The 27,942-nt window shown below is 38.3% G+C and overlaps 1 protein-coding gene across 5 annotated transcripts in view; it reads left to right on the top strand.

Annotated features, from left to right (window-relative positions):
* The window catches only part of LOC112617275 (YY1-associated factor 2), a 77,862-nt gene extending 54,493 nt beyond the window's left edge, over window positions 1-23,369 (top strand). For all 5 annotated transcript variants that reach the window (XM_025374017.1, XM_025374019.1, XM_025374016.1 and 2 more), the window contains 2 exons: window positions 20,647-20,799; window positions 21,584-23,369. In XM_025374017.1, coding sequence (XP_025229802.1) covers window positions 20,647-20,799; window positions 21,584-21,821 — 391 coding nt within the window. In that variant the 3' untranslated portion in view covers window positions 21,822-23,369. The remainder of the gene's footprint in view (window positions 1-20,646; window positions 20,800-21,583) is intronic.
* The last annotated feature ends 4,573 nt before the right edge of the window (window positions 23,370-27,942 follow it).

Below are 27,942 nucleotides of genomic sequence, written 5' to 3'. Positions count from 1 at the left end.
AAGAGCATATTTTGTCCTTGTTTTATAAAACATACTGAAGTTTGGCATTACTTTGTTTGGCAGAGAGGTACTTTATGTTGAAAATTATTGAAAACCTTTGATGTTTCATGCCACTATTTGAAATAAGATTACACTAGATAACACTGGCCACTAGAAGCAAAAGGATGTTAAAGAACATCCTTTTGTTTGTAAAACAAGCAAAATGTAAAATGTAAAAAACTATTAAAAAACAGTTTTCAGATACTTGTTTGTACACTTCTCATTCACACTTTTCTAGGTACTTGGCATAAACATCAGTTATAAATTCATTTACCCAGTTCGTACTGATTGACATTCCACATTCCATTGAAGCCTTGTTTATTGTTTGCCTTCACATCATTATTTTGAATTCTGGCATCTGTTAATTATTTTCATCTCTGCTTTTATGAGTTAAAACAATTTTTATGAGTTTGGATTATTTATTACATAAGAACAGCAGGGTTTCTGTGAAAAATCATAATTACCTTTTAAATTTATGATTATACCAGGCTCCCTGTACAGCATATAATAGACTGACAGAACCCACCCACTATTGGTATAGAGACTGTGATTTGAGAATACTGCAGTAAGCTGTTTCAGGAGCAGTTATTCAAAGAGCTACAGATCTGATCATTACGTAAGAAGTAACAGCTCTAGCTGGTAGAAGGCAGTGGAGACATAAGATGAAAGGGGCAATAATACTGCCTGACTATGACTCTTAAAACCAGTGTCTTACCAGCACCAGGGCAGGAAGTAGAGGGAAAGCAGTAGGGGAAGTAGTAAGGAAAGAGCCCAGAGTAAACTGTGTAACAGGAATAAGTACATATTGAAATGAACATCACAAAGAAGTGAAAAACCAACTAGCACAGTTGTATTAGAATGATAAGTAAAGGGCAAATCAAGTATTATTTTTAAGTAACCTCAAACAAAGGACAGCTTGTCCCACTCTGAATGTGCTGTAAACTAACGGATGATTTGTTGCAGTCCAGTGTAAGTTAACTGAGTGCCATTAACTTCTATGTAATATATAAAGATTCAGTTGGCCAGAGCTGGGTGTATCAAAGAAGCCATCCTCCCATTATGGGCACCAGATTTTCTGTAGTGAAGGAAGGCATCTCAATACTTTTTTATTTTTATTTTTTTGAGACAGAGTCTCGCCGTGTTGCCCAGGCTGGAGTGCATTGGCGCAATCTCAGCTCACTGCAACCTCCGTCTCTTGGATTCAAGCGATTCTCATGCCTCAGCCTCCTGAGTAGCTGGGATTCCAGCTAGTTTTTGTATTTTAGTAGAGATGGGGTTTAGCCATGTTGACCAGGCTGGTCTCAAACTCTTGGCCTCAAGTGATCCACCTGCCTCAGCCTCCCAAAGTGCTGAGATTACAGGCGTGAGCCACCTGTGCCTGGCCTCAATACTTGAAATATTATAGTACAAATACATATATTACTTTTATCTACTGCTGCATAACAAATTACCCTGAATGTAGCTACTTACAGACATTTATGTCTCACAGATTTCTATGGATAAGGAATCTGGGTACTGCTCAGCTAGGTCCTCTGATTCAGGATCTCCCAATACAAGGCTGTAGCATTGTGGCCAGGGCTGCAGCTCTCTCAAGGGTCCAGACAGGAGGAATCACTCACTTCCAGGCTTATTCAGGTGGCTGTTGACCTCAGTTCCTTGCTGGCAGTTGGACCTAGGACGTTAGTTCCTGATGACCTGTTGACCAGAGGCTTCCCTCAGTTCTTTGCCACATGGGTCACTCTGTTAGGGAAGATCACAACAAGGAAAGAGTGAGGATGGAAGCTAGAGTGTTTTAGTAAGCTAATTTTGGAAATGACATCCAATCGATTTTTGCTGTATTCTATTTATTAGAAGCATCTCACTAGGTCCAGCCCCACACGTAGGGAAGGGGGTTGGATAAGGGCATGAGTACCGGGAGGCAGGGATTACTGGTGGCCATTTTAGAAGGCTGCCTACCACAGCCAGGCCTGGTGGCTCATGCCTGTAATCCCAGCACTTTGGGAGGTCGAGGCGGGCGGATCATGAAATCAGGAGATGGAGATTATCCTGGCTAACACAGTGAAATCCCGTCTCTACTAAAAATACAACAAAATTAGCTGGGCGCAGTGGCGGGCGCCTGTAGTCCCAGCTACTCAGGAGGCTGAGGCAGGAGAATGGCGTGAGCCGAGATTGTGCCACTGCACTCCAGCCTGGGCGACAGAGTAAGACTCTGTTTCAGAAAAAAAGAAGGCTGCCTGCCACAATAAACATTTTCATGAGTGAGTAAATGAATGAAGCAAAGGAAACCTAGGAAGAATACTTTGTACTAGTAAGTCCTCCAGAATTATAGGTTGCAGAAATGGAAGCTGAATCGTAAAAGAAAAAGTTAATACCTAGAAAAGACTTCCTTTGGCTAAAACTAGGCATGGCTTATTCGTGAGTATACTATCTGTCCATCCATGTTGTAAAGAACTGTTTGGAAAATTGTTTTCTGTGAACTCTAAATCAAATAACATCTTTTAATACTACTGATTTCTTTTTTCTTTTCTTTTTTTTTTTTTTTTTTTTAAATTTTTGTTTTTTAGACAGGGTCTCACTTCATTGCCAAGGCTGGAGTGCATTGGTGCAATCATGCTCACTGCAGCCTCAGCCTCCTGTGTTCAAGCGATTCTGCCACCTCAGCCTCCCAAGTAGCTGGGACTGCAGGCACGTGCCACCACATCTGGCTCATTTTTATATTTTTTGTAGAGATGGGGTTTCACCATGTTACCTAGGCTGGTCTCAAACTCCTGAGCTCAAATGATCTGCCCACCTCAATTTCTGTATTTAGAAAACGTAGACCTTCAGATTTGATGTTTCAGTCACTGGTTCCCAACTCTCATTGCACATTAATGTTATTATTTTGAGATGGAATCACACTCTGTTGCTGAGGCTGCAGTGCATGGTGCCATCTCGGCTCACTAAAACCTCTGTCTCCTGGGTTCAAGCAATTCTCCTGCCTCAGCCTCCTTAGTAGCTCCTTAGTAGCTGAGATTACCGGCTCACACCACCACGCTCTGCTAATTTTTGTATTTTTAGTAGAGATGGGGTTTCACCACGTTGGCCAGGCTGATCTCGAACTCCTGACCTCAGGTGATTAGGCCGCTGTGGCCTCCCAGAGTGCTGGCCTTACAGGTGTCAGCCAACGCGCCCGGCCTCACTGCACGTTAGAATCACCTTGGATTCACAACCAAACCAAAAAGAGGATACTGGGCTCTATCCCAGTCTACATAAATCAAGTTCCTAAAGGTGGAGCCCAGTGTATTTTTTCTTTCTTTTTGAAAGAGAGAGGGTCTCACTTTGTTTCACAAGCTGGAGTGCAGAGGCACAATCATAGCTCAGTATAACCTCAAACTCCTGGCCTCAAGCCATCCTCCCGCCTCAGCCTTCTGAGTACGTAAGACTACAGGTGCGCACCACCACACCTGGCTAAAGGGGTATTTTTTTTTAAAGCTCCTCAGATGATTCCAGTATGTCGCCAGGGTGTTAGACACCTCTGATTTAAGTGGTTCTTAATAAAAGATTAGAATTATGCACCCTGTCTCTGGTTTAGTACAAATTGAAAGGGCAAATAATTTTATAAGCAAATTTTCTTCTTTTAGCATATATTTAGTATCCAGTATGCGCATAACACTTTGAGGGTGAAAAAGAAATGTTAAGTAGTTTGAAAGTGTTGCTGACACATTGGACAGAAGATTTTTTAAAAAAAATTTTAAAAAATAACGGAAATGGGAGCAAACTGTACTTGATATAGTTATATATGTATTTACAATGATTATTTGTCATTGTCTACATAGGCTGTAGTGTTTTAGAGATGGGAGAGACGACTATAATACTAGAGTAGATAAGGTTATTTGGAAAAGATGGAATCTGCAGTGGATTAGGAAAGCAAAGGTGAAATGTAATAATTTGCTTCACCTGGCAGATCCTGATTTAATCCTGTTTTATAGGTCATTAATTGCACAATAGGAGCAGCCAAGGAGATTTGAAAAATAACCTGTACCAGGCTTCATTCCTGGAGATTTTTTGTCCAATTGGTCTGGGTGGGGGCCCAATTATAGTAATTTTAAAAGGACTCCTTATGATGCTAATGTGCAGCCAGGGTTGAAAAGAAGTGCGATAGGATCACAGATCCCTGGAAATTTTTTAGTAGGATGGTTTAACATTCATTCATTTAAAAAATTAAATATTTATTTTTATTTATTGATATGTAATAGATGTACATATTTTTGGACATTAAGTATTTTTATGCGGTAGGCACAGGAGAAACAGCAGTGAACAAAATATAAGAGGAAAAATTCGCTGTTTACAATTGGGGGGTGGTAGGGAGCTTATATTCGAAATTCTGGTAAAAGAAAACAGATAATAAACTATTAATAATAATATGTAATGTAGTAGGTAGAGATAAGTGCTTTGAAGAAAAAAAAGCAAAGTAAGGAGGATAGAGTAGGGAGTGAAGTTGGAGAGTAGAGTGCTGTTTTGTGTCAGGTTAAGAAAGACTTCTCCTACACTTATGATCTGGCATTCATATGCAGTAAAAAAGGAAAAAAGTAAAAAGGAAGACTTCTCTGACATTTGACATTTGAACAGAGACCCGGAAGAAGTGAGGTTAGTGGGCAGAGGAACAGCAGGGGAAACCCTTGGGCAGAAGTAGAAAGGTGTTGATGCAGCATGCTATGGACTCAATTGTTTCTCTCCAAAATTCACGTACTGAATGAAGCCCTCACCCCAATGTGACTGTATTTGGAGATAAGGCTTGTAGGAGGCAATTATGATTAAATGAAGTCATAAAAGTGGAGTCCTAATCCAGTAGGATTGGTGGCCTTGTAAGAAGAGGGAGAGGTTTGTCTGTCTCTCCCTGTGCGTGCACTGAGGAAAGGCCATGTGAGGACACAGTGAGAAGGTGGCCATCTGTAAGCCAGAAGGAAATGTAAGTAGAAGAGAGCCCTGAGTAGAAGCTGATCCCTACTGGACCTTGGTCTTGCACTTTCCAGCCTCCAGAACTGTGGGAAAATAAATATCTGTTGTTTAAGCTACCTAGTCTATGGTATTTTGTTATGACAGCCCAAGCAGACTAAGACACTGGAATAATGGGTTCCATATAGAAGAGTATAGAAGATCAGATAGGAAGAGTCTAAATCACATAGAGACTTGTGGACTAGAGCAAGAATTTTGGATTTTGTTGATTGCCATATACTCTGGTTGCCAATGTGTAACAAGAAAGGGGATTGGTTGGGTGGAGAGGAGGAGCCCGTTGGATGGTTTTAAGCAGAGGAATAATGTAATTTGATTTACATTTGGAAGGATCACAGTGACTGCTTTGTGGGAGAGTGGCCTGTAGCAGAACAATTGAGGGATGTTATTTATTTATTTTTTGAGACAAAGTTTTGCTCTTGTTGCCCAGGCTGGAGTGCAATGGTGTGATCTCGGTTCACTGCAACCTCTGCCTCCCGGGTTCGATTCCCCTGCCTCAGTCTCCCGAGTAGCTGGGATTGCAGGCACCCGCCACCACGCCCAGCTAAATTTTTTTTTGTATTTTTAGTAGAGACGGGGTTTCGCCATATTGGCCAGACTGGTCTCGAACTCCTAACCTCAGGTGATCCGCCCACCTCAGCCTCCCAAAGTGCTGGGATTATAGGCATGAGCCACCACACCTGGCCGGGATGTTAGTTATGAAGATGTTACAAGGGTGGTATCAGTGGAGGTGGTAAGAAAGTATTCAATTTTAGACTTACTTTGAAGGTGGGGATGAAAAGAATTTGATGGTGATTAGATGTGGGTATGAGAGGAAAAACGGAATAAATACTGCTTCTAAGTGTTTGGTCTAAGCAACTGGAGGAATGAAGTGCTATTTACTGAGATAAAAGATTGTTGAAGAATGGAAGAGTGGGAGAAGGGAGAAATCAAGAGTATATTGTTGGCTGGGCATGGTGGCTTATGCCTGTAATCCCAGCACTTTGGGAGGCCGAGGCAGGAGGATCACTTGAGGCCAGAAGTTTGAGACCAGTCTGGCCAACATGGTGAAACCCCATCTCTACTTAAAATACAAAAATTAGCCGGCGTGATGGTACACTTCTGTAGTCCCAGCTACTCGTAGACATCCAGGTGGATTTTTTTTTTTTTTTTTTTTTTTGACACAGAGTCACACTCTGTCACTTGCAACCTCTGCCTTCTGGGTTCAAATGATTCTCCTGCCTCAGCCTCCCAAGTAACTGGGATTACAGGCATGCACCACCACATTTGGCTAATTTTGTATTTTTAGTAGAGACGGAATTTTGCCATGTTGGCCAGGGTGGTCTTGAACTGCTGACCTCAAGTGATCCACCCACCTTGGCCTCCCAGAGTGCTGGGATTACAGGTGTGAGCCACCAAGCCTAGCCCCAAAGTGGATATGTTAAGTAGGCAGTTGGTTATTTAAGTCTGGAGTTTATGGGAGACATTGGGGCTGATAAAATTTTAGTATCAGAGTATAGATCAATTGTTTTCAACCTTTGAATACACATCCGCTTGGGAACTTTCAAAAAATTTGAGCCTACGGATCCTCATTTAAGTGGGACCTGGGTATTCCTGTGTTAATTTTTTTTTTTTTTTTTTTTTTTGAGACAGAGTCTTGCTCTGTCGCCAGGCTGGAGTGTAGTGGTGGGATCTTGGCTCACTGCAACCTCTGCTTCCTGGGTTCAAGCAGTTCTCCTGTCTCAGCCTCCTGAGTAGCGCCACCACACCTGGCTAATTTTGTATTTTTAGTAGAGACAGTATTTCACCATGTTGGGTAGGATGGTCTCAGTCTTTTACCTCATGATCCGCCCACCTCGACCTCCCATAGTGTTGGGCTTAACAGGCGTGAGCCACTGTCCTCCCGTTTTAATTTGATTAGTGGTTAGGTTAAAAAAAATTTAGACAGCTTTTTTTTTTGAGGTATAATTGATATACAGTAAACCACACATAAAACATGCAGTTTGTTAAGTTTTGACATATGAATATACCTGTGAAACTATCACCACAATCAAGAAAGCAGACATACATCCATTATTTTCCCGAGTTTCTTTGTGCCCGTTTTTAATTCCTCCCTCCTGTACCTACGCCCGTCCCATCTCTGGTCACTAGGCAATCACTGATCTGCTTTCTGTCACTATAAATTAGTTTGCATTATCTAGAAATTTACGTAAATGAAATCATGCAGTGTGTATTTTTTTTTTTTTTGTCCAATCTCGTTCACTCAGCATAATTCCTCTGGAGTGTCAGTAGTTCATTTCTTTGTGTTGCTCAGTAGTATTCCATTGTATGGATGTACCACAGTTTCTTTATCCATTCACCTGTTGATGAATATTTGGGTTATTTTCAGTTTCGGGCCATTACAAATAAAGTTGCTGTGAATATTTGTGTACAAGGTTTTGTATGGACATATATTTCCTTCTCTGAGTACATATCTTGAAATGGAAATGCCTGGATGTTATGGATCACATTGTTTTCATATGTTTCAATATGAGGGGTTTATGTGTGCCTTTGAGGAAAATCTTGATGCATAGAAAATATTCAGGGACTACTTTCATTATTAATGTTCATTACTTTCAATGTCATAATCTAGTTTTTCCTTAAATGTTATTTTTACAAATATTATTCTATTTATAAAATTTAGCAAAATCTAACTTTTGTTTTCTAGGCATTGGTATTTTTAAAACACCATTGCAAGTGAAATCCAATGTGGAGCCACGGTTGAAAACCATTGTACAGATGATACTTAAAACTGAGGACTGAATGAGGTCACCAAGAGGAGTACTTTCAGCATGCATAAAAAAATCACCCTAGTTCTAGTGCAAGGCCTGAGAATTTGCATTTTTAAGAGGTACCTGGTATTGCTACCCTTCATTCATTGACTACACTTTGAGTAGCACTGGTCTGGAGGGTTAGCGTAGGTAAGAGGTATCTAAAGACTCAGTACTGAGGCACTCTGAAGTTTAGAAATTTGGGAGACTGGAAGGGAATCAGTAAATGAAACTGTGAAAGAGTAGCCAGTGAGGCAGGAGAGAAATGTGAAGAGTGTGGTGTCCTAGAGGCTGAGTGAAAAAAGTTTTTCAGGAAGGGAAGGAGTGATAAACTCAGTGAAATGTTGCTGGAAAAGGCTGGGATGACTACAGCTGACTCTTGGTAAAGTGATTATCAGTGACCTTGAAATAAATAATTTTGCTAGAGTGGAAGGACAAGAGCCTGACTAATGTGAGCCTGAGAGAGAGTGGGAAAAGTATAGAGTGAATATATACACATTTTTTGAGGTGTCATGGAAAAGAAAACAGAAATGGGGCAGTGGCTAGACAAGGATGTGGACTCAGGAAAAAGTTTTTTTGTTTGTTCGTTTTTTTTCCTTTTTGAGGTATGAATTATCATAATATGTTTGTATGCTGACAGGAAAAACCTAGTAGAGAAGGAAATATTGTTTAAGCAGGAAACAAAGGAGGTCAGTGGCAGGAGCGTGTCCTGGAGAAAGGGATCCAGTGGGCAGAGAGATGGATGGTTTAAATAAGAGTAAGGGTAGTAGGGAAGTCAGACTGTGTCAGTACAGATGGAAGGTTGTGGACATTCTAATCAAATTGCTTCTCTTTTCTCTGTGAGATAAGAACTAAGGTCACCCCTTGATAAAACAGCATATGATAAAAGCAAGTTTTGTTCAGTGCTCTGTTCCCAGTATTTAGAACAGTAATTGGAATATTCAATGGAACATAGTAAATGCTTAATAAATATTTGTTAAATAAATTAATGGAAGCAAGAGTAATCTTGGGTTGGAAAGGAGAAGGTGCTGTAGAAGTCTCCTGTTGGGTTAAGCTAGAGTAGTATTAGTGGGTATGATAAAGAGGAACAGTTGGAATAATATGAAAGAAAAATGGAAAGGACTTAAATGTTTAGTTGGTTAAGAGGAAGGGAAAGTTGAGAGTGACCTATTTGTAGTCTTGAAGATGGTCCTTAGTCTTTCAAATTAAGTGAAAAGCAAATGCCAAACTGTGATGTCATTTAATGATTTGAGAGGCTTTGCTGAAAACTTTAACCTAGCTTTTATAGAAATGATGTAAGTAATCTGTTTTGTCTGTGCTTACCAAGGACTATCTTAGTGTTTGCCAAGGAATCAAGTCTTCCTGCCACCACCTTCCAGGAGTTGGGGGAAAATTGTGTTCTGGTCTGCTGCATAAGTGTTTGCTGTTGAAAATTAAATACATATAGACCTTGGAGCCTGGTTCGTGACTATAGTCTTAGCTGCTTAAGAGGCTGAGATAGAAAGATCTCTTGAGCCCAGGAGTTTGAGGCTGCAGTGACTATGACTGTGCCATTGTACTGCAGTCTGGGTAATAGAGTGAGACCCCATCTCTAGTATTTAAGAGAATTTTTATTCCAGAGTCTCTCTCTCTCTCTTTACCTCTCTCTTACATCCATTTGCAGTTACTCCCCATTTCATTCCTTAATTTCCTAACCCTGAGCAACCACAGGTCTACTTCCTGTTTCTATGAATTTGCCTATTTTAGACATTTTATATAAACAGAACCATGCGAGAATATGTGGTCTTTCATGACTGGTGTCTTTCACTTAGGATAATGCCATAGGCTCATCCATGTTGTAGTATCTGTCAATATTTCATTCCTTCTTATGGAGGAATAATATTTCATTTTACGAATGTACACCATATTTGATTTATCCATTCATCAGTTAGTAAACATTTGGGTTGCTTCCACTTTGGGGCTATTAAGGATAATGCTTCCGTGAACATTCATGTACACATTTTTGTGTGAACACATGTTTTCATTTCTCTTGGGTATGTGCTTGATTAATTCACTCCTGTGCAGACTTCAGAATAGCACTTCTGCTATCTCTGGGCTTCTATATTTTTCAAAGCTTTTAAATGTGTTACCAATTAGGAATGTTGTAGCCCCTGTCGTAGTCGCTTAAAAAAATATTCAGGTCTCATGTTGGCTTACATAAAATTGTATGACATCTAAATTAATCCACCACTGTATCGCACATGCCTCAGTTGAAGCATATTTAAGAAGGCTGTAGCCCATCTGCTGATGGTACATGCTGTCATTGTGGCTTAGTAGCCAGGTAGATGGATGGATATAAGAGATTTCAAATTATAATAATTTATAATTTTGCCTTCTCTCCTTTATTATGATAAAAATGTAAGTGCTTACTAACTACTGTTAACGATGCAACTTTAACTCAAAGTTCCTTGTATCTTTCTTTCAAGCTTCTAAATTATTTTAATTGAAGAGCTTCCCAAGATTCAAGGTGAATTTAAAGTTAAAAGATTGTCATTTGTAAGTACTTAACTGTGTGAATAAGGCTTTTCTCAGCATTGTACAACTAAATCAAATATAGAAAGAGCATAGAGCACTGGAAGAATAAAAAACAGATAGCATTAACATTGGAAATGTAGTTAGAGGCTGGTTTGTTAAGGAGCCTAAATACTTGTCTTTAAATTCTTTTTTTGTTTGAGACAGGGTCTCCCTCTGTGGAGGGTCATGGCTTACTGCAGCCTCGACCTCCAAGGTTCAGGTGATCCTCTCATCTCAGCCTCCTGGGTAGCTGGGACTACAGTCATGCACCACTATACCTGGCTAATTTTTTTTTTTTTTTTTTCTGTAGGGATGGGGTTTCACTATGTTGCCTAGCCTGGTCTTGAACTCCTGAGCTCAAATAATCCACCTACCTCAGTTTTCCAAAGTGTTAGCACTACAGGTGTGAGCTGCCGTGCCCACCCAGGTGTGAGATTTTTGTAATGAAAAAATGATCAGGAGTTATATACCCAGTTCTGGCAAGTGCTTAGTTGATTTTATTTTTAAAAGTAATTCTACAGGTAACATATTTCCCTCTTTTTTTTTTTTTTTTTTTTTTTAAAAGAGATGGGGTCATACCGCGTTGCCCAGGCTGAGATGCCAGTGGCTATTCACAGGTATGATCACAGTGCCCTGCAGCCCCTCTAACTCCTGTCCTCAAGTGATCCTCCTGCCTCAGCCTCCTGAGTGACTGGGACTACAGGCATGCACCACTATGCCCAGATAGTACATTATCTACTTTAAAATACTAGAATATTACAGATAAAACTAAACAGTTCTGGCTGGGTTTGGTGGCTCACACCTGTAATCCCAGCATTCTGGGAGGCCGAGGTGGGCAGATCACTTGAGGTGAGGAGTTGAGTGAGACCAGCCTGGGCAACATGGTGAAATCCCATCTCTACTAGAAATACAAAATTTGCCAGGTGTGGTGGTGCATGTCTGTAATCCCTGCTACTCAGGAGGCCGAGGCAGGAGAATTGCTTGAACCCAGGAGACGGAGGTTGCAGTTAGCCAAGATCGTGCCACTGCACTCCAGCCTGGGAGACAGAGTGAAACTCTCTCTCAAAACAAAAACAAAAACAAGAAACTGAACAATTCCTGACCACTTATGTTGCTCTAGTGCTCTCTCCCACTTCCCACTCTTCAACATTTAGAGCTGATATTAGGGAGAAGACAAGGAATATGTTTGTATTCTTGTTGAATACAAACATTATTCTTGAAGAATATGGGTAATAATGATACTATCGGAGAGTTGGATATACAGGCTAGAGTGCAGTGGCACAATCATGGCTCACTACAGTCTCAACCTCCCAAGGCTCAGGTGATCCTTCTGTCCCTTACCCCCAGTAGTTGGGACTACAGGTGCTTTCCACCATGCCTAGCTAATTAATTTGTGTGTGTGTGTGTGTATAGTTTTTTGTTTTGTTTTGTTTTGTTTTGTTTTGTAGAGACAGGGTTTCACCATATTGCCCAGGCAGGTCTTGAACTCCTGGGATCAAGTGATCTGCCCGCCTGAGCCTCTCAAAGTGCTGAGATTAAAGGCATGAGCCACCGCATCTGGCCACAGGTTTTCTATATAGAGGAAACAAATGGAACTCTTAGAGTGGATGAGCTCCCTGAAGCAGAATATAAGCCAGGAACCAACACAGATATCAAGCATTCTTTGTTATCATTAAGATATATAAGATAAATGAGCATGTTTTGAGATAAATTATTATTTTAAAAAGGGAAAGATGGAAGATTCAGAAGAGAAAAGTGCTATTTAATTCATTCAGCAAACATTTGTTGAATGCCTGTCAGGCTCTGAGCTTGTTACCAGTGTTTCAAAAATGGAAACTCACAATCCTTCAGGAGCTTGCAAGCATACCTACAATTATAGGATAATGTGACTGACTGACTTATCAAAAACACGTAACATAGCCGGTCTGGCGGCTCATGCCTATAACCCCAGCACTTTGGGAGGCTGAGGCAGGAGGATTGCTTGAGCTCAGGAATTTGAGACTGGCCTGGGCCACGTTGTGAGACCCTTATCTCTACAAAAACCAAAAAAAAATTACCCAGGTGTGGCTCTGCGTGCCTGTGGTATCAGTTACTTGGGAGGCTGAGGTGGGAGGATCGCTTGACCCCAGAAGGTGGAGGCTGTAGTGAGTTGTGATTATGCCACTGCACTCCAGCCTGGGGGACAGAGCAAGACTCTGTCTTAAAACCAAGAAAGAAGAGAGAAAAGGAAGGGAGGAAACACTTCTACTGTATATCTCTAACCCTGTTACTTCCTAAAATTTAGTCTTGTAGCTAGCTCCACTACTCCAATAGTGTCATTATTACTGATATCCTTCAAGAATAACATTTGTATTCAACATGAAAAGAGAAGAAGTTGACTGGGCACGGTGGTTCACACCTGTAATCCCAGCACTTTGGGAGACTGAGGCAGGTGGATCTCTTGGGTCCAGGAGTTTGAGACGAGCTTGGGCAACATGGTGAAACCTGTCTCTACAAAAAATACAAAAATTAGCCTGGTGTGGTGATGCATGCCTGTAGTCCTAGCTGCTTGGGAGGCTGAGGAGGGAGGATTGCTTGAGCCCAGGAGGCAGAGGCTGCAGTGAGCTGAGATTGTGCCACTGCACTCCAGCCTGGGGGGCAGTGAGACTATGTCTCCGGAAAAAAAAAAAAAAAAAAAAGTAAAGAGAAGAGATTAAGAACAGCATGAAGTAACCTCAACATTAAAGGGGCTGAAAGAGGAAGTACTAAGAGGAGCCAGTTTAGATATAAGACAACTGAGAAGGACCTACTTACTGGAGAAGGTAGGAAGAGGAGTAAGAAGAATCTTTGTAGCTGTGGTGCAGGAGAATGTTAAATATAAGTGTCATGATACACAGAGGTCAAATAAGATGAGGACTGAAAGGTGTCCTTTGGTTTTGGCAAACTTGGTGACCTTAGTGTGATTTATTTAGTGGAGTGGAAAGAGGTTTGGAAAGGTAGAAGTGAAGGCAAGGACATAACTGAGAGAATAGCAGACATTTCCAAAATACTGAAAGAGGAGAAAGGAAGAGCAAGTAAACAAGGGATTAAGGGAGGAGTTTTTTCCATCTAGATGGGGGAGACTTCAGTGTATTTCTATGTCTGTGAAAGAAGTGTAGTGTTCTTATGATGGGAGGGGTGGTATGAGCCCCAGAATATTTACAACATTTTAAAAGGTAAGAGTGAGTTTTTAAACTTACTAAATTAAAATATTAATACTAATTATAAATTTAATTAGAAAATGTTAAGTTTTTAAAAAATATTTAGGCAGGCCATCTCAACCAAATGACATGTAAATGTGCAAATATGCTCTTAGGTCTAGAGTTTGTTTAGTAGATTCTGCTTACTGTAACTACTTTGAGAATAGTGGCTTGTTTCTGTGAATGGGGTGTTCTTGTGTTTTTAAAGGAGAAATTGTGTTTAAAATTATTTTGATAGTTTTGGGGACGATAGCTAAATACCAGGTTAGAATCTTTATTTTCTGCAACGTAAGATAATCATTTTTTTGAAAAGAATTTAAGGAAGAATCCAAGCCTCTTCAAACTAAATCACCCTGCTTAAATTTTATGACATAAAATTTCTTTCGGCTGGGTGTGGTGGCGCATGCCTATAATCCCAGCACTTTGGGAGGCTGAGGCAGGTGGATCACTTGAGGTAAGGAGTTCAAGACCAGCCTGAGCAACAGGGTGAAACCCCATCTCTACTAAAAATACAAAAAAAATTAGCTGGGCATGGTGGTGCACACTTGTAATCCCAGCAACTAGGGAGGCTGAGACAGGAGAATCTCTTGAACCCAAGAGGCGGAGGTTGCAGTGAGCTGAGATCACGCCATTGCACTCCAGCCTGGGCAACAAAAGCAAAGCTCCATCTCAAAAGAAAAAAGAAAAAAAAAAGATAATGCTGTCTTTCTTTTCTTGAGATAGATGTGATGGGAAGGTTTGTCAGGAATGTTGTGGGATTTATGTGAGACAAAAGTGTAACAGAATCCTAGACTTAAAAATATGCCATCAAGATATATGTGTATATTCATAAATATTAAAGTATTTTATAACTTACAGTATATATATTTTTAACATTCGTGATTTTATTTGACTTACCCAGTAATCTTGGGATGCAGTCAGAGCTCAAGGTATGGAAACAAAGCCAGACGATGACTTGACTGTCTTGGACTGTAGCTGGGGACTATAGGCATGTGCCACCACTCTTGGCTAACTTTTTGTAGAGACAGGGTTTTGCCATGTTGCCCAGGCTGGTCTCAGACTCCTGGACTCAAGCTCTCTGCCCGCCTTAGCCTCCCAAAGTGCTGGGATTATAGACGTGAGCTATTGAGCCTGGCCAGAAATTTTCAACAGCTTTTTGTTTATTGAATTTCTGTTGTGTGCTACTTACGAATATTTTTCAACATTGAGCTAAGAACCAGAAATGGTAATTCTAATACGGTAGTATTTAAATAATTAGTTACAGGATATGTGTATTGTTTTAATAGGTAGATACACAAACAATTTTTCTTAAGTTCAACCCAATTTTAGTTTTTGAGTCCTTTTTCAAGTGGTTCCACTTACAGAATTGATACTTTATGTTTTATTCTTTCCTTGAGGTCTTCAAAGAAGGAGAACATTTATTTTTTGAAATTACCATATGGACCTTTTGGTCCCTTTTATATTTCTGTCGTATATAACGGGATCTTACTTATTTCATTTTTCCTATATCTTGAGATAGTTTGCTATATCATCCTAGGAACTATTTTATTTATCTTAATTTTACTTTAAGTTCTGGGATACATATGCAGAATATGCAGGCTTGTTGCATAGATAGACATGTGTCATGGTGGTTTGCTGTACCTATCAACCCGTCATCTGGGTTTTAAACCCCTCATGCATTAGGTATTTGTCCTAATGCTTTCCCTCCCCTTGTCCCCCACCCCCCAGCAGGCCCCAGTGTGTGATGATCCCCTCCCTGTGTCCATGTGTTCTCATTGTTCAGCTCCCACTTGTGAAGAACATGTGGCGTTTGGTTTTCAGTTCCTAGGAACTGTTTTATCTTTACTACTTAGTTATTTCCAACTGTATTTAAAAGAGACCAAAATAATAAGAAAGCAGAAAAATGGTGGAGTCATCTAGAAGGATAGTGCAATTTTGGAAAAAAAAAACAACACTATTTTATCATCTTTCCAGAAAGTATAAAGTGTAGAGACAGTATTTTTGTAGTGTTTGCCCTCCTTTTTCTTTTTTTTAAACTTTCATTGAACACATTTGAGAATTGAGAATTTTTCATTTTCTGCTCCTAATGACAGGAAGTTTACAAGATGTTTCAGTTATTAGATGAATCAGGGGATGGTGTAAAGCCAGTGATAGTGGCACCCAAAACTGTAGTGATGTTGAAATTGACCATATAAGGGAAATCTCAGACCATGAGTTGTCAGATGACAATATTCTTGATCATTTTTCTCAAACTCAATAATTGATAAGTGAACAAACATTTCTGAGCACAGAAAGTAAATGTGGTTTCTCATATAAGTAGTCATTCAACAGAAAGGATTTTATCATGCAATATTTTGCAAAAAGAACTTGGAGCATCTTGTTTTGCTTTAGAGACGTGTGACAAAATTCTTTTTCTTCTATATTTGACGCAAAAATTTACTTGAGATAGTTCATTAGTGGACTGATGCTGAAGGTAGGTGTGTGTACCTCATCTACAAATGAAAATGGTAATTTTGAAGCAGAGAGAATGTCTGTCTCTTCCAGAAATTACGAGTTGTCAAGGGTTTCAAAAGTAAAGCGTCCTATGATACAAGTGCAAGAAGTGGTAGAAGTAAAGAAAAGCTAAAACCTATTAGAAATGTATTTGAGGCCAGGCGCAATGGCTTATGCCTGTAATCCCAGCACTTTGGGTGGCTGAGGCAGGCAGATCACCTGAGGCTGGGAGTTCAAGACCAACCTGGCCAACATGGGTGAAACCCCCTAAAAATACAAAAAATTAGCCAGGCGTGGTGGCACACGCTTGTAATCCCAGCTACTCGGGAGGCTGAGGTAGGAGATTCGCTTGAAGCTAGGAGGCCAGATGTTGCATTGAGCCAAGATCATGCCACCACACTCCAGCCTGGGTGACTGTCTCATTCATAGATAGATAGAGAGAGAGAGAGAGAGAGAGAGAGAGCATTTAAAACCAAGAATCAGTACTTAAAAGATGAATGTTTCTAGGATTAGGCCTGACAGTTGATGAGGAGTTAGTTACATTTGAAAAAAAAAATAAAACCTGGCCGGGCACGGTGGCTCACACCTGCAATCCCAGCACTTTGGGAGGCTGAGGTGGGCAGATCACAAGATCAGGAGATTGAGACCATCCTGGCTAACACAGTGAAACCCTGTCTCTACTAAAAATACAAAACAAACAAACAAACAAAAAAAACTAGCCGGGCGTGGTGGCGGTTGCCTGTAGTCCCAGCTACTTGGGAGGCTGAGGCAGGAGAATGGCATGAACCCAGGAGGCGGAGCTTGCAGTGAGCTGAGATCCGGCCACTGCACTCCAGCCTGACAGAGTGAGATGCTATCTCAAAAAAACAAAAACAAACAAAACACCTTTTGGCCATTCGAGGTCTAGATAACTTCAAAACCAAGTTATTATGGAATAAGAAATTGGGTTTACTCTCTTTTAAAGTCTTAATAAAATGCTTAATGAAGTTGTTTCATTGTTCTCTTATTAAAAGGGTCCATTGTGATGTTTGTTTCCCCTGGTATACTGACTATTTAAACATGGACAGAAGTTATTTCTTCTCTGTCTATAATAACTCCTCCTTCTGTTTTCTCTAACACAACACACAGTTCTTTTGTTTTTAATTTTTAGTGCATGAGGGCAGGGCCTGTGTTTGTCTTGTTGATGATTAATCTCCAGCACCTTACCTAGTGCCTGACACATGTAAATGTGCAATAAATCTGTCGGACAAGTAGTTTCTTTCCTTTTTTTTGTTCCAGAAGACAGGGTCTCACTCTGTCACCCAGGCTGGAATGCGGTGGTGTGTGTGATCATGGCTCACTGCAACCTCCACCTCCTGGGTTCAAGGGATTTTTCCACTTCAGCCTCCTACAGGCACGTACCACTATGCTTGGCCAATTTCTGTATTTTTTTTGCAGAGGTGGAGTTTCACTATGTTGCCCAGGCTGGCCTCGAACTCTTGGACTCAAATGATCTGCCTGCCTTGGCCTCCCAAAGTGCTGGGATTACAGGCGTGAGCCACAACGCCTGGCTGTAAACAGGTGGTTTTTTATAAAATCTTTCCTTGGTTAGATTTTTGGGCTTTTGTTAGCCAGAGTATCAGCAGATTCACAGTAGGTTTGGATTTAGTCCAGCCTTTTTTATTCAATGATATTTACCACGTTGCTTCAATTTGCCATATATTTTGGTGTTACTAAGCAGATTACTTCTTTCTGAAATTTGAGTTATGCTATCTCTTTTTAGTAAAGAATCAGTCTTTGTTTTTAATATTCTTTGTCTTTCTTTCCTTTCTTTCATCTTACCTGTCCAACATGACAAAGCTCAATTATGATGAAGTTGATCAAGCCTAAAATATTATTCCTATAATATTTAGCACATGGGATTTTTGTCAGTGGGGGTGGAAGGCAGACCATAGTTGAAAACTACATATATGAAGCCAACATGCGTTGACCTCCTGCTCACACAGGTGGTCAGCTAGCCCCAAAAATATTCTGTCCTAATAAGTAATGAAATGCTCCCCCTTTTCTTACATTATAGTAAATGAATAGACTGCCAAATTTTATACAGTCTATTTGGGCTGTCTATGAAAGATACATAGGGATCCCCAAATTGGTGAATATCATAGCTGACAAATACAGTCTAATCATGGCATATGTTAATAAGTAGATGATGGACTGTAGTTGGCCAGTGGCTTAGTCAGTAGTCATTTATTAACTAGGCAACCATTTTGTGCACATTAACTCCTCATCGTGGATCCTTTGGCATTACTAAAAGTGTACTGTCAAAACCATGAATGATAAATCTGTGAACATAAAAAGGTATATTTTATAAATGATACTCTGTCCTTTATTTCCTGAGTTAACTATTTCCCACTCTAAAATTTCCTCCTATCCTGATTTTTCTCATCAAATAGAAAAGGGATCATAAACCTTAAGATACCTGGAGATAGAAGGGCTTTCTTTTTAGTAGGACATGGAGTTGAGTGACTTATGACATTGTAAAAAGATCATCATAAACTGTGTTCCTCCTACCTTCAGTGAAAGCTCTTTAGCCCTACAGAGCAGCAGAGAACTTTAGTTGAATAATTAAACTATATTTGAATAATTAAACTTTATTTGAAAAATTAAACTACATTTATGTTTTATGCTTCTTTTCTCTCAAAATTCAACCAGATGAAATAATCCTAGAATTGAGGTACAAAATCGTAATCTTTAAGTGAAAATCAACCTTCACATTAAAGTAAGAATAAAAGTGGAATAGTTGTGTAGTATACATTTAGGAAAGCCTAGGATGAAAAGGGAACGATGTACTCAAGAACAGAAAAAAAGAACCACTACAGAAAATTTGTTGATGGTTAGAAAATAACAACAAACAACACTAGGTACAGAGATTACATGATCACTTATTAGACCACTAGTCTCACATTTTTACTTCTACTGTGGTGTAGTACCTTTCTATTTCAGACTAATGCAAGTAATTGTTGTAAAATTCAAGTCTGAATTTCTTCAGTGACTTCTCATCACTTAAGAATAAAATCAGACTGCTTAGGTTTTAATCGTGGGATCCCTTCTTATCTATCCAACTTGGTTTTTTTCACTCTCTCTACCACATTGCTCTCCATCTCAAACTTTATCCTATAGTAGTACCAGTATTCACCAGATATATTGCACTTCTTCATGCTTCTTTTTAAAGTGTGATCCCCAGAGACCTCAGCATAACTTGGAAACTAGTTAGAAATACAGTTTCTTGGGCTCTACTTCAAGGCCTACTAAATCAGAAACCCTGAGGGTAGGCTAAGCAAGCTAAGCCTTTTAGGTGATTCTGATGTACCTTAAATTTGAAAACTGCCACCTTAACCCTTTTCTTTTTTTAACCTCAGCCATTAACTACCATACTGTCAATATCACTTTTATTTGTGCAACTCTTAATCTACATCTCAAACTCTATGTCAGTCCTATTTTTTAAGTTGTATATTGGACATCTGTCCTGGATATCCTTTCAGTACTTCAGACTATCTAGGCCCTGAGCAAAATTCATTATCCATCTCCTGAAACCTACTTTACATACTGTTTCCTATTTTCTCTCAGCCTGGCAGCTTTGATTCTTAGATTGTACAATATTTTCTCATTATTTTTTATGTTGTCTTGCTGCAGAGGAACAGGGGGAAAAAAGATTTTTAAAAAACTGTACTAACCAAAAAAGGGTCAGGATTTTTCATGCAATAAAGTTACTATTGTTTGTAGAGCCATCTGTTAAAATGTATTTTTATCTTACTTCTTCCCTCCTTCCCTCTGCCTCTTTCCTTGCTGTATCCTTCTTTCTCTCTCAAGAACTTAGAGACTGTATTTTGAATCTTAACCTCAGTTGTGCAAGTTCTGTGGTAAAGGTGGACAGGTGAAAGCTTGTACCAGCATCAGATGTTGAAGCCAGGCAACATTTCAGATATCCCTGAACAGTTCTTACAGTAGGTTCTCAATAAATACTTTCTAAATGAGTAAGTTAGCAAGTAGATGAGTCGTAAAGGACTGGGTAGATTTCCAGGGTCAAAAGAGCATAGTGAGATTGTGGCTGGAGATGTAAGAAACTTAAAGGATTTAAGCAATAAGGAGTGAGAAATTTTGATAGTAAATGTTTATTAAATGAATAAATGAAAAGCTTTAAAAAACAGATAGCCATTGTCACAAATGGTTAGGTATTTCCTTCTCTGAAGGAGGAGGGATAAATTATTATTTCAGTGTAAACTTTGAAGTTTGATTTTTAGAATTCATGTTTATATGGGTACATCCCATTTAGTTTGATATACATTTAAAATAATTTCTTATGTTGATTTATGTAACAGTATTCTAATGTTTGAACATATATCTTAGACTATAAATTTTAACTGTTATAGTTTGTTCTGTTTTTGTTGAACAGGAAAAACAATGATACATACTTGAAAGTTATTGTATTATTAATTTGTTTTCATAATGTGAGATATTCTCTCACAAAGCACTTATGTTTTAAGTTATAATTTAAAATACCTTTCTTTTTAACATGCACACAGGAAACCTCGACCTGTCTCCCAGTTGGTTGCACAGCAGGTTACTCAGCAGTTTGTGCCTCCTACACAGTCAAAGAAAGAGAAAAAAGATAAAGTAGAAAAAGAAAAAAATGAAAAAGAAACAACTAGCAAAAAGAATAGCCATAAGAAAACCAGGTAAATTTGAAGAGTGTTTTATGACATTTTTGAAATAATAAAACCATTTAATTTTTTAACCATTGATATACTAATACACACAAAGTGGAAGTAAAATATTTGGTTTCCTTTATTTTAAGGTATCAGAAAAGGTTTTACTGAGTTTGAAAGATACATTGGAAATTAAACACAGAAGCCACAAATACAAGCTTAAATGTGGTGATGCTTTTTTCTTTGTACTAGATTGGAAGACATTGTGTCTGGGTGTTTTGTTTTGTTTTGTTTTTCCCTTAAGAAGAGCTGTTTGAACCAGGAGTGGTTTTCAAAATACCGAACAGATAATTGCATGGGTTTTAACCTATCAAAATGGTCATGTGTTCAGTCAGAACAATCATGATACCCTTATTAGTGTGTGTCAGTGGAGTAACAATCTTCCTTGCATGTAGCTCAACCTTAGTTTTTATCACCTTCCTCCATGGTGCAGCTATTTCATTGTTGTCTAAAACATCTATTTTAATAAAATTAATAAGCTGTCTGCAAAATTATGATACAGCTATAGAAGCACAAGTTCTACTTCTAGGCTGTCACAGTTTTTGGTCGCATTGAAGAATATTCATGAATGATTGGTTTGATTAATGTTAATGAGTTGAAACATTTTACGATGTTTTTGTGGCTGGTTACACATAAATTGCTTTAAATATGTGTATTCATTTTGTTACTTTCACCTACTTTTAGTATTTATTATATGCTCAGAAATTTGGTAGAGGGAAAAGCTAGTTTAAAATTTCATTTTTTTTATGTTTAGACCAAGATTGAAAAATGTGGATCGGAGTAGTGCTCAGCATTTGGAAGTTACCGTTGGAGATCTGACAGTCATTATTACAGACTTTAAGGAGAAAACAAAGTCACCACCTGCATCTAGTGCTGCTTCTGCAGATCAACACAGTCAAAGCGGCTCTAGCTCTGATAACACAGAGAGAGGAATGTCCAGGTCATCTTCACCCAGAGGAGAAGCCTCATCATTGAATGGAGAATCTCATTAAAGTTTATTTTCTCCAGTTTCTTAGTCACTTCTGTCCTACCATGCAAATACACAGATTATGCCAAGAGGTACCACATTTTCATGACAAATACATTCATGCACAATTCATAATTTGAGTTTTACATAAAATAGAAATTTGTTAGAATTTGTTAGATTTTATTGCAACTATGCCTACCAAACATTTCCAGACTTAACATTTTGGTCTCTGCAGTTAAGTGCCATGAAAATGTGGTTGAATTATTCATTATGCAGTGTTATTGGTAAGTGTATTTTCACTTTTAGTTTAGTGAATTCTAACACATAATTCTTGAATTCTCTACTATTGGCATGTAACGAATTTAAATTTTTTATAACATAGTGCAAGCTGCCTAAATATGTATTATTTGAAAATTGTGAAACAGATAGTTATATGTATACAAGTCAAAGATCAACTTAACTATTGCTGCAACAGGTTTTTCTTAATGGTTATCCTCTTAAATACACCTGCTGGTACTTGGTGTGGTTAAATAGGAAAATTGTTATTAAATAAAGAATTTGTATGAACCTTTGCCAATGTTTTTGACACGTTTTACTAATTATTGTTCCTGAATTATGTTTCTGGCTTTATCCATTTGTTGAGGTTTTTTTGTTTGCTTATTTTTCAAAACATTCATTTATTGTAGTGTTTACTAGCAGACTAGTAAACAATAAAGCATTGATTATTTAGCTTTATAATTCAGGTTTAGTGCTATTGTCATTGAACACTGGTATTTTCTGTATCATATAAAACATTAAAATTCAAATAATTATAAGCATTTGGCAAAAATGAGAAAAGAAACTTGCCATATTTTACAAGCTGCAATTTTAGAAAAGCTTTAACTTAATGATAGTTTTATCACTGTTTTCTTGTCCCAAACTTATCCAGGGCCATACATGCATGAATCTAATTAAAACAGAAATGGGAATTGTTGCACAGAAATGGGAAATAGCTAATTTTAAATCAGTCTAATTGGCCTCTTACTAAATATAACAATTCTTATGAAAATCATAGTACCCTATTTTCAGACACAACTACCAGTTTACACATTTCTCAGTATCCTGAAAGGAAAAAAGTATAGCCCCACTTATACTATGTAAAATTACCAATAAAATATTTTTATGACTACAGATTTTGCCTTTTTGTTTATGACTATTAAAGTGTTTTATTTAGTATTTAGAATTTCAACCTGGAAACCACACAGTACTTAAATTCTCCTGGGGTCTCCTGCTTTCTCTTAACCATTTGCTTAATATATATCTACCTATAGGAGACTTTTGAATTGTAAATGGACTTAAAAATAGAATGTGGATACAAAATATCACATAAGACATCATGATAACATTTGAAGAAAAAATAAAACTGTAGACCCTAACAGTTGTGATATTTGGTGGTTTCGTGTGGTAATGTAATTTTCTGTTTAATTACAGTACTTTTTACAGGCACAGTGGTACTGTCTTTTTTGTAAGATGCTAGTTGTGAAATACAATTGCATACAGTAAAAGTCTGTGATTAAAACATTTATATACCTCATTCTTTAGTGTTGTTAAATGAAAAATTAAAATTTGTGTTTGTTATAAGATACGTTCAGTGGAATACCAACTAACCAGATATGTTCCTTTAAAACACGATATTTTTGTCTTATTCTGTTTTTAACATGTTTCAAATGTTTTATATATTCATTTTTGGACAGAGTAAAAATTTAAAAATGTTAATAGGGAAAATATTTAATTTTTAAGTCAAAAACTATACTTTAAAGGCATTACATCTATGATCAAATACTTTCAGAATGTATTTTAAATGAGCTGCAAGAGAGAAAAATCTGACAGGAGATGGGATTTTACCTGAATGGAGCATACTCATATTTCTACATAGGTGGGTAGATACTCATCTTTCTACATAGGCAGGAACACAGTGTAGCATGGAGAGTAAGCATGCTAACTGACACCTCATGTTTGAATCCTGTTGTAGAATGGAAATGAGCTTAAATTACCCAAGCTTACTTTCCATCTATAAAACAGGGTTAATGGTAATCACATCTAATTTATAGGGTTGTTGGGAGGATTAAGTCAATCCATGTAAAATTCTTAATTATCTGACACATACTGGTCACTCAGTAAATGTGAGCTTTTACTATTGTTATAGGTAAAATCCTATTACAAAAATACAAAAATATTTTTTGTAACAATTATTTTCATGCCCTCTTGGATGACATAAAGTAATAGTGTTTTATAGATTTCACTAAATTTTCAGTATAATACCAGATGTTTTCTCTGGACGCAGAAAGACCATCTTTCCATAATTAAAGAACCTGGTGGGTGTGCACTATGAGATTGAAGAAATGAATTAAGTCGACTAGTTTGAAAGTGTTTTACTTTTATTAATCACAGGTATCTCAACCTGCCTTTGTTTCACCCTACCTCAAATACTCTTCCACACCAGGAAAACAAATGCAAATTCCATAAATAGAACTGATGTTAAAATATGCAGAAAGATTCAGAACCTAGGGTTAGGGTACATATTTTGCTCTGTTTCATGAACTTACAAGGTGGGTTGAGCACTGGGTTCCTTAAGCCAAATTCCATACAAAAAGAACTTGGGTGTTTTCCAGCATTTATTACTTTACTTTGCTATAAGAGTGAAGATCCCGGGTGCGATGGCTCATGCCAATAATCCCAGCACTTTGGGCTGAAGCGGGCAGATATTTTGAGCCCAGGGCCAGCCTGGGCAACATGGTGAAAGCTCATCTCTATAATATATATGTGTATATGTGTGTGTGTGTGCGTGCGCGCGTGTGTATTTAAATAGTGAATATACTTTGAGGCAGAAGAAGAATCTTAAAACCTTTTGTATTATACAATAGAAATAGTTAAAGGTTTTATTTTTATTAAATGCTTTCCTAAAATGATAGTGGATAATAGACAAAGCGAAACATTTAAAAAGGAAAGGAAACTTCAGCCTTTCTACGTTGATAGCATGTTTATTAACTTTTAAAGATCCTTATAGCCTAAAAGAATGTAGCCTCCGCATATTATATGCATTAATGGTAGCTGGTCTAGAAGTTTTTGTTTCCACTGAGGCTTTCCCCACGTGCTTTTTTAAACTTCCTACTATGGTTTGGATATGGTTTGTCCTCACCAAGATTCATGCTGAGGCCTGAGTCCGCAGTTTGATTGTGTTGGTAGGTGGTGCCTTTAAGAGATGATTAGGTCATTACGATGGATTAAGGGCTTTCTCATGAGGCTCAGTTAGTTGTGGAATGGATTCACTCTTGCAGGAATGGATGAATTCTCACAAGAGTGGGTTGTTACAAAGTGAGGATGCTTCTTGTGTTCTGTTCTCTTTGCCCTCCTCAGTTCACCATCTGCTTTCCACCATGAGTTGAAGCAGCATGAGGCCCTCATCAGATGGCCTGCCTGATCTTCGACTCCTTAGCCTTTGCAATCATGAGCCAAAATAAATCTCTTTTCTTTACAAATTGCCCAGTCTCAGGTATTCTGTTACAGCAAAAAAAAAAAGTGGATTGAGATACTTTTTTGCTCTGCAGCTTACCTCTTTTCCAGAATCTTTTAAGGACTCGATGTAGGAACTGAGCTATTTAGTAAGTCATTAGTAGAAGTTTCCGCACAGTATTTTGAAAATTAAGTGAAAACAGAAAAGTGAGTGCGTATATAAGGAAAATAATAGTAAAAAAGCGCTTTGACTTCTTAGTACTCACCCTCTCCTGTATATCTCCAGGCACCTTCAGTTGTCTGGAACAAAGAATGTAGGAAAAACTGAAGAAGTTCAGAACAGTTACCAATGACAAAAATCACTGATTAGAATAAAAAGACAAGGTTACGGAATATATGTTGTTACTGATCATCTTTCAAAAGCAGAAGGAAAAGAATGCCCTCCCTGGCTACTGACGGTGATGAAAAGTAAGCCCCACTCCTATCACAGGCAATGAAGGACAGGGATGGAAAAAAAAAGTGAAGAAGAAGGGGAAAAAGCAAAAGTTGTGAAAAAAATTAGAAAAGGGGACACTGGGATTCAGTCTGGATAATGGTAGAATCACTAGGAAGGGAAAGAACAAATAGAACCTAACAGCACATCAGTCTCTGGTGACATTTTAAAAACATGATAAAGCATCTTCATGATGTCTCTGTCATTAGCTAAAGTTTAGCTTGTGTTTAGTAGACTATTTACTAAGACAGCAGTATGTGTAATACAGAATGATGTTCATCAAAACCAGTTCGCTTTAGGAAACTGTCACAGAGAAGTTTTACCTTGAATTACAAGATAATTCAAGACCCACTAAACCTGTGTGTATGATTTCCACTCCTCAGGAATTCCAGTTGGGGAAGTATCTATTTCACTGGGTCCTTGCCCCAAAAAGTTCCCCCAGGGGTTTATTCTTACAACTTTAAGTTTTTTGTTTTTTGTTTTTTAAATATTATTTGGTGTGATTTACACTAGATATATGTGGCCATTTATAAGAACAAAAGAAAATTATTAATTACTTTCCTGAATGCACATCCCTACCAGCCCAGATAATTTAAATGTTAAGTATGTAATGTGCAGTTGACCCTTGAACAACATAGGTTTTAACTGCGTGGGTGCACTTACACATGGATTTTCTTCCAACTCTGCCACGTTGAAGACAGCAAAATCAACCATTCCTCTTTTTCCTCAGCCTACTCAATATGAAGACTATGAGGATGAAGACCTTTATGATGATCAACTTCCACTTAATGAATAGTAAATATATTTTTCCTTCCTAATGATTTAACAATTTCTCTAGCTTACTTTATTGAAGAATACAGTATATAATACATATACAAAATATGTGTTAATCAACTGTTTATGTTATCAGTAAGGCTTCTGGTCAACAGTAGGCTTTTAGTAGTTACGTTTTGGGGAGTCAAAAGTTGTATGCGAGTTTCTGACTGCTTGAGGGTTGGTGTCTCTAACCGCCACATGTTTAAAGGTCAACTGAATTAGGCTTTGTGCAGATATTCCTGTCTTTATGGAATGGTCTAATTCTGGAGCACATGAAATGCCATAAGACTAAATACTTCAATGGAAAAAATCAAGTAGCTATCTGGAAGGCTTCAGTGCTCTGGGACATGTTTCACATTCTTAGTCTCCCCTGTTGGTGGGAGTTATGGACTGTAATAGCTCTCTCACTGTTGTAATACAGCATTTTGTTGACTTTGGTTTTATTTACATCAGTGTTATTTAATTCAGTGAACACTTATTGAGTATTCGGTGAACACTTATTGAATACATAATAAGATGTGGAATGCACATCTTAGAGACTGTAAATTACAGTGCTGTAACTATAATAATAAAAACATGTATGAGATACGAGAGAGTGCTTGTTACCCATTTGTTTCTAGAAAATTCACCTAGGCTTAAGTATCTACTACAAGTCCACATTGAAAATGTTAGGGCCTCATCTTGATGTTTGAAGCTGATAACGTTGGGTGTCACCAGTAGTTTTAGCCAACTCTTGTTTTCAGCTTGAATTTTCAAAAGTTTAAGACTTTAAGCCATGTAAAGTGAGATAATTTATCATTTTCCTGCACTAATTTTTTAAAATCACACAACAACTGAATGAGGTCTGCTATGTCATTTTTGTAGATGAAGAAGCATATTACATCAGTCTGTCCAAAATAAATTTTATTCAGATTTATTTCAGAAAGAGCTTTGCTTCACCTGAGAAATTGCCTTTTCCTTATGGACAAAGCAGATTATGAATTGCCCGAAATTTTTGCTGTAGTTGTGAGAAATCTCCTATTAAAATTGGGTTCAGGCTGGGTGCGGTGGCTCACACCTATAATCCCAGCACTTTGGGAGGCCGAGGTGGGCAGATCACCTGAGTGAGGTCAGGCTGGTTCAAGACCAGCCTGGCCAATATGGTGAAACCCCGTCTCTACTAAAAATACAAAAAATTAGCTGGTCATAGTGGCCGGCGCCTGTAATCCCAGCTACTTGGGAGACTGAGGTAGGAGAATTGCTTGAAACCAGGAGCTGGAGGTGGCAGTGAGCAGAGATCCTACCCCTGCACTCCAGCCTGGGTGACAGAGCGAGACTCCGTCTCAAAAAAAAAAAAAAAAAAAAT

Source organism: Theropithecus gelada, unplaced genomic scaffold, assembly GCF_003255815.1.
Source record: "Theropithecus gelada isolate Dixy unplaced genomic scaffold, Tgel_1.0 HiC_scaffold_15987, whole genome shotgun sequence".
Lineage (NCBI taxonomy): Eukaryota > Metazoa > Chordata > Mammalia > Primates > Cercopithecidae > Theropithecus > Theropithecus gelada.
The sequence above is the reverse complement of the archived record's forward strand: the minus strand, read 5'-3'. Positions and strand labels throughout refer to the sequence as shown.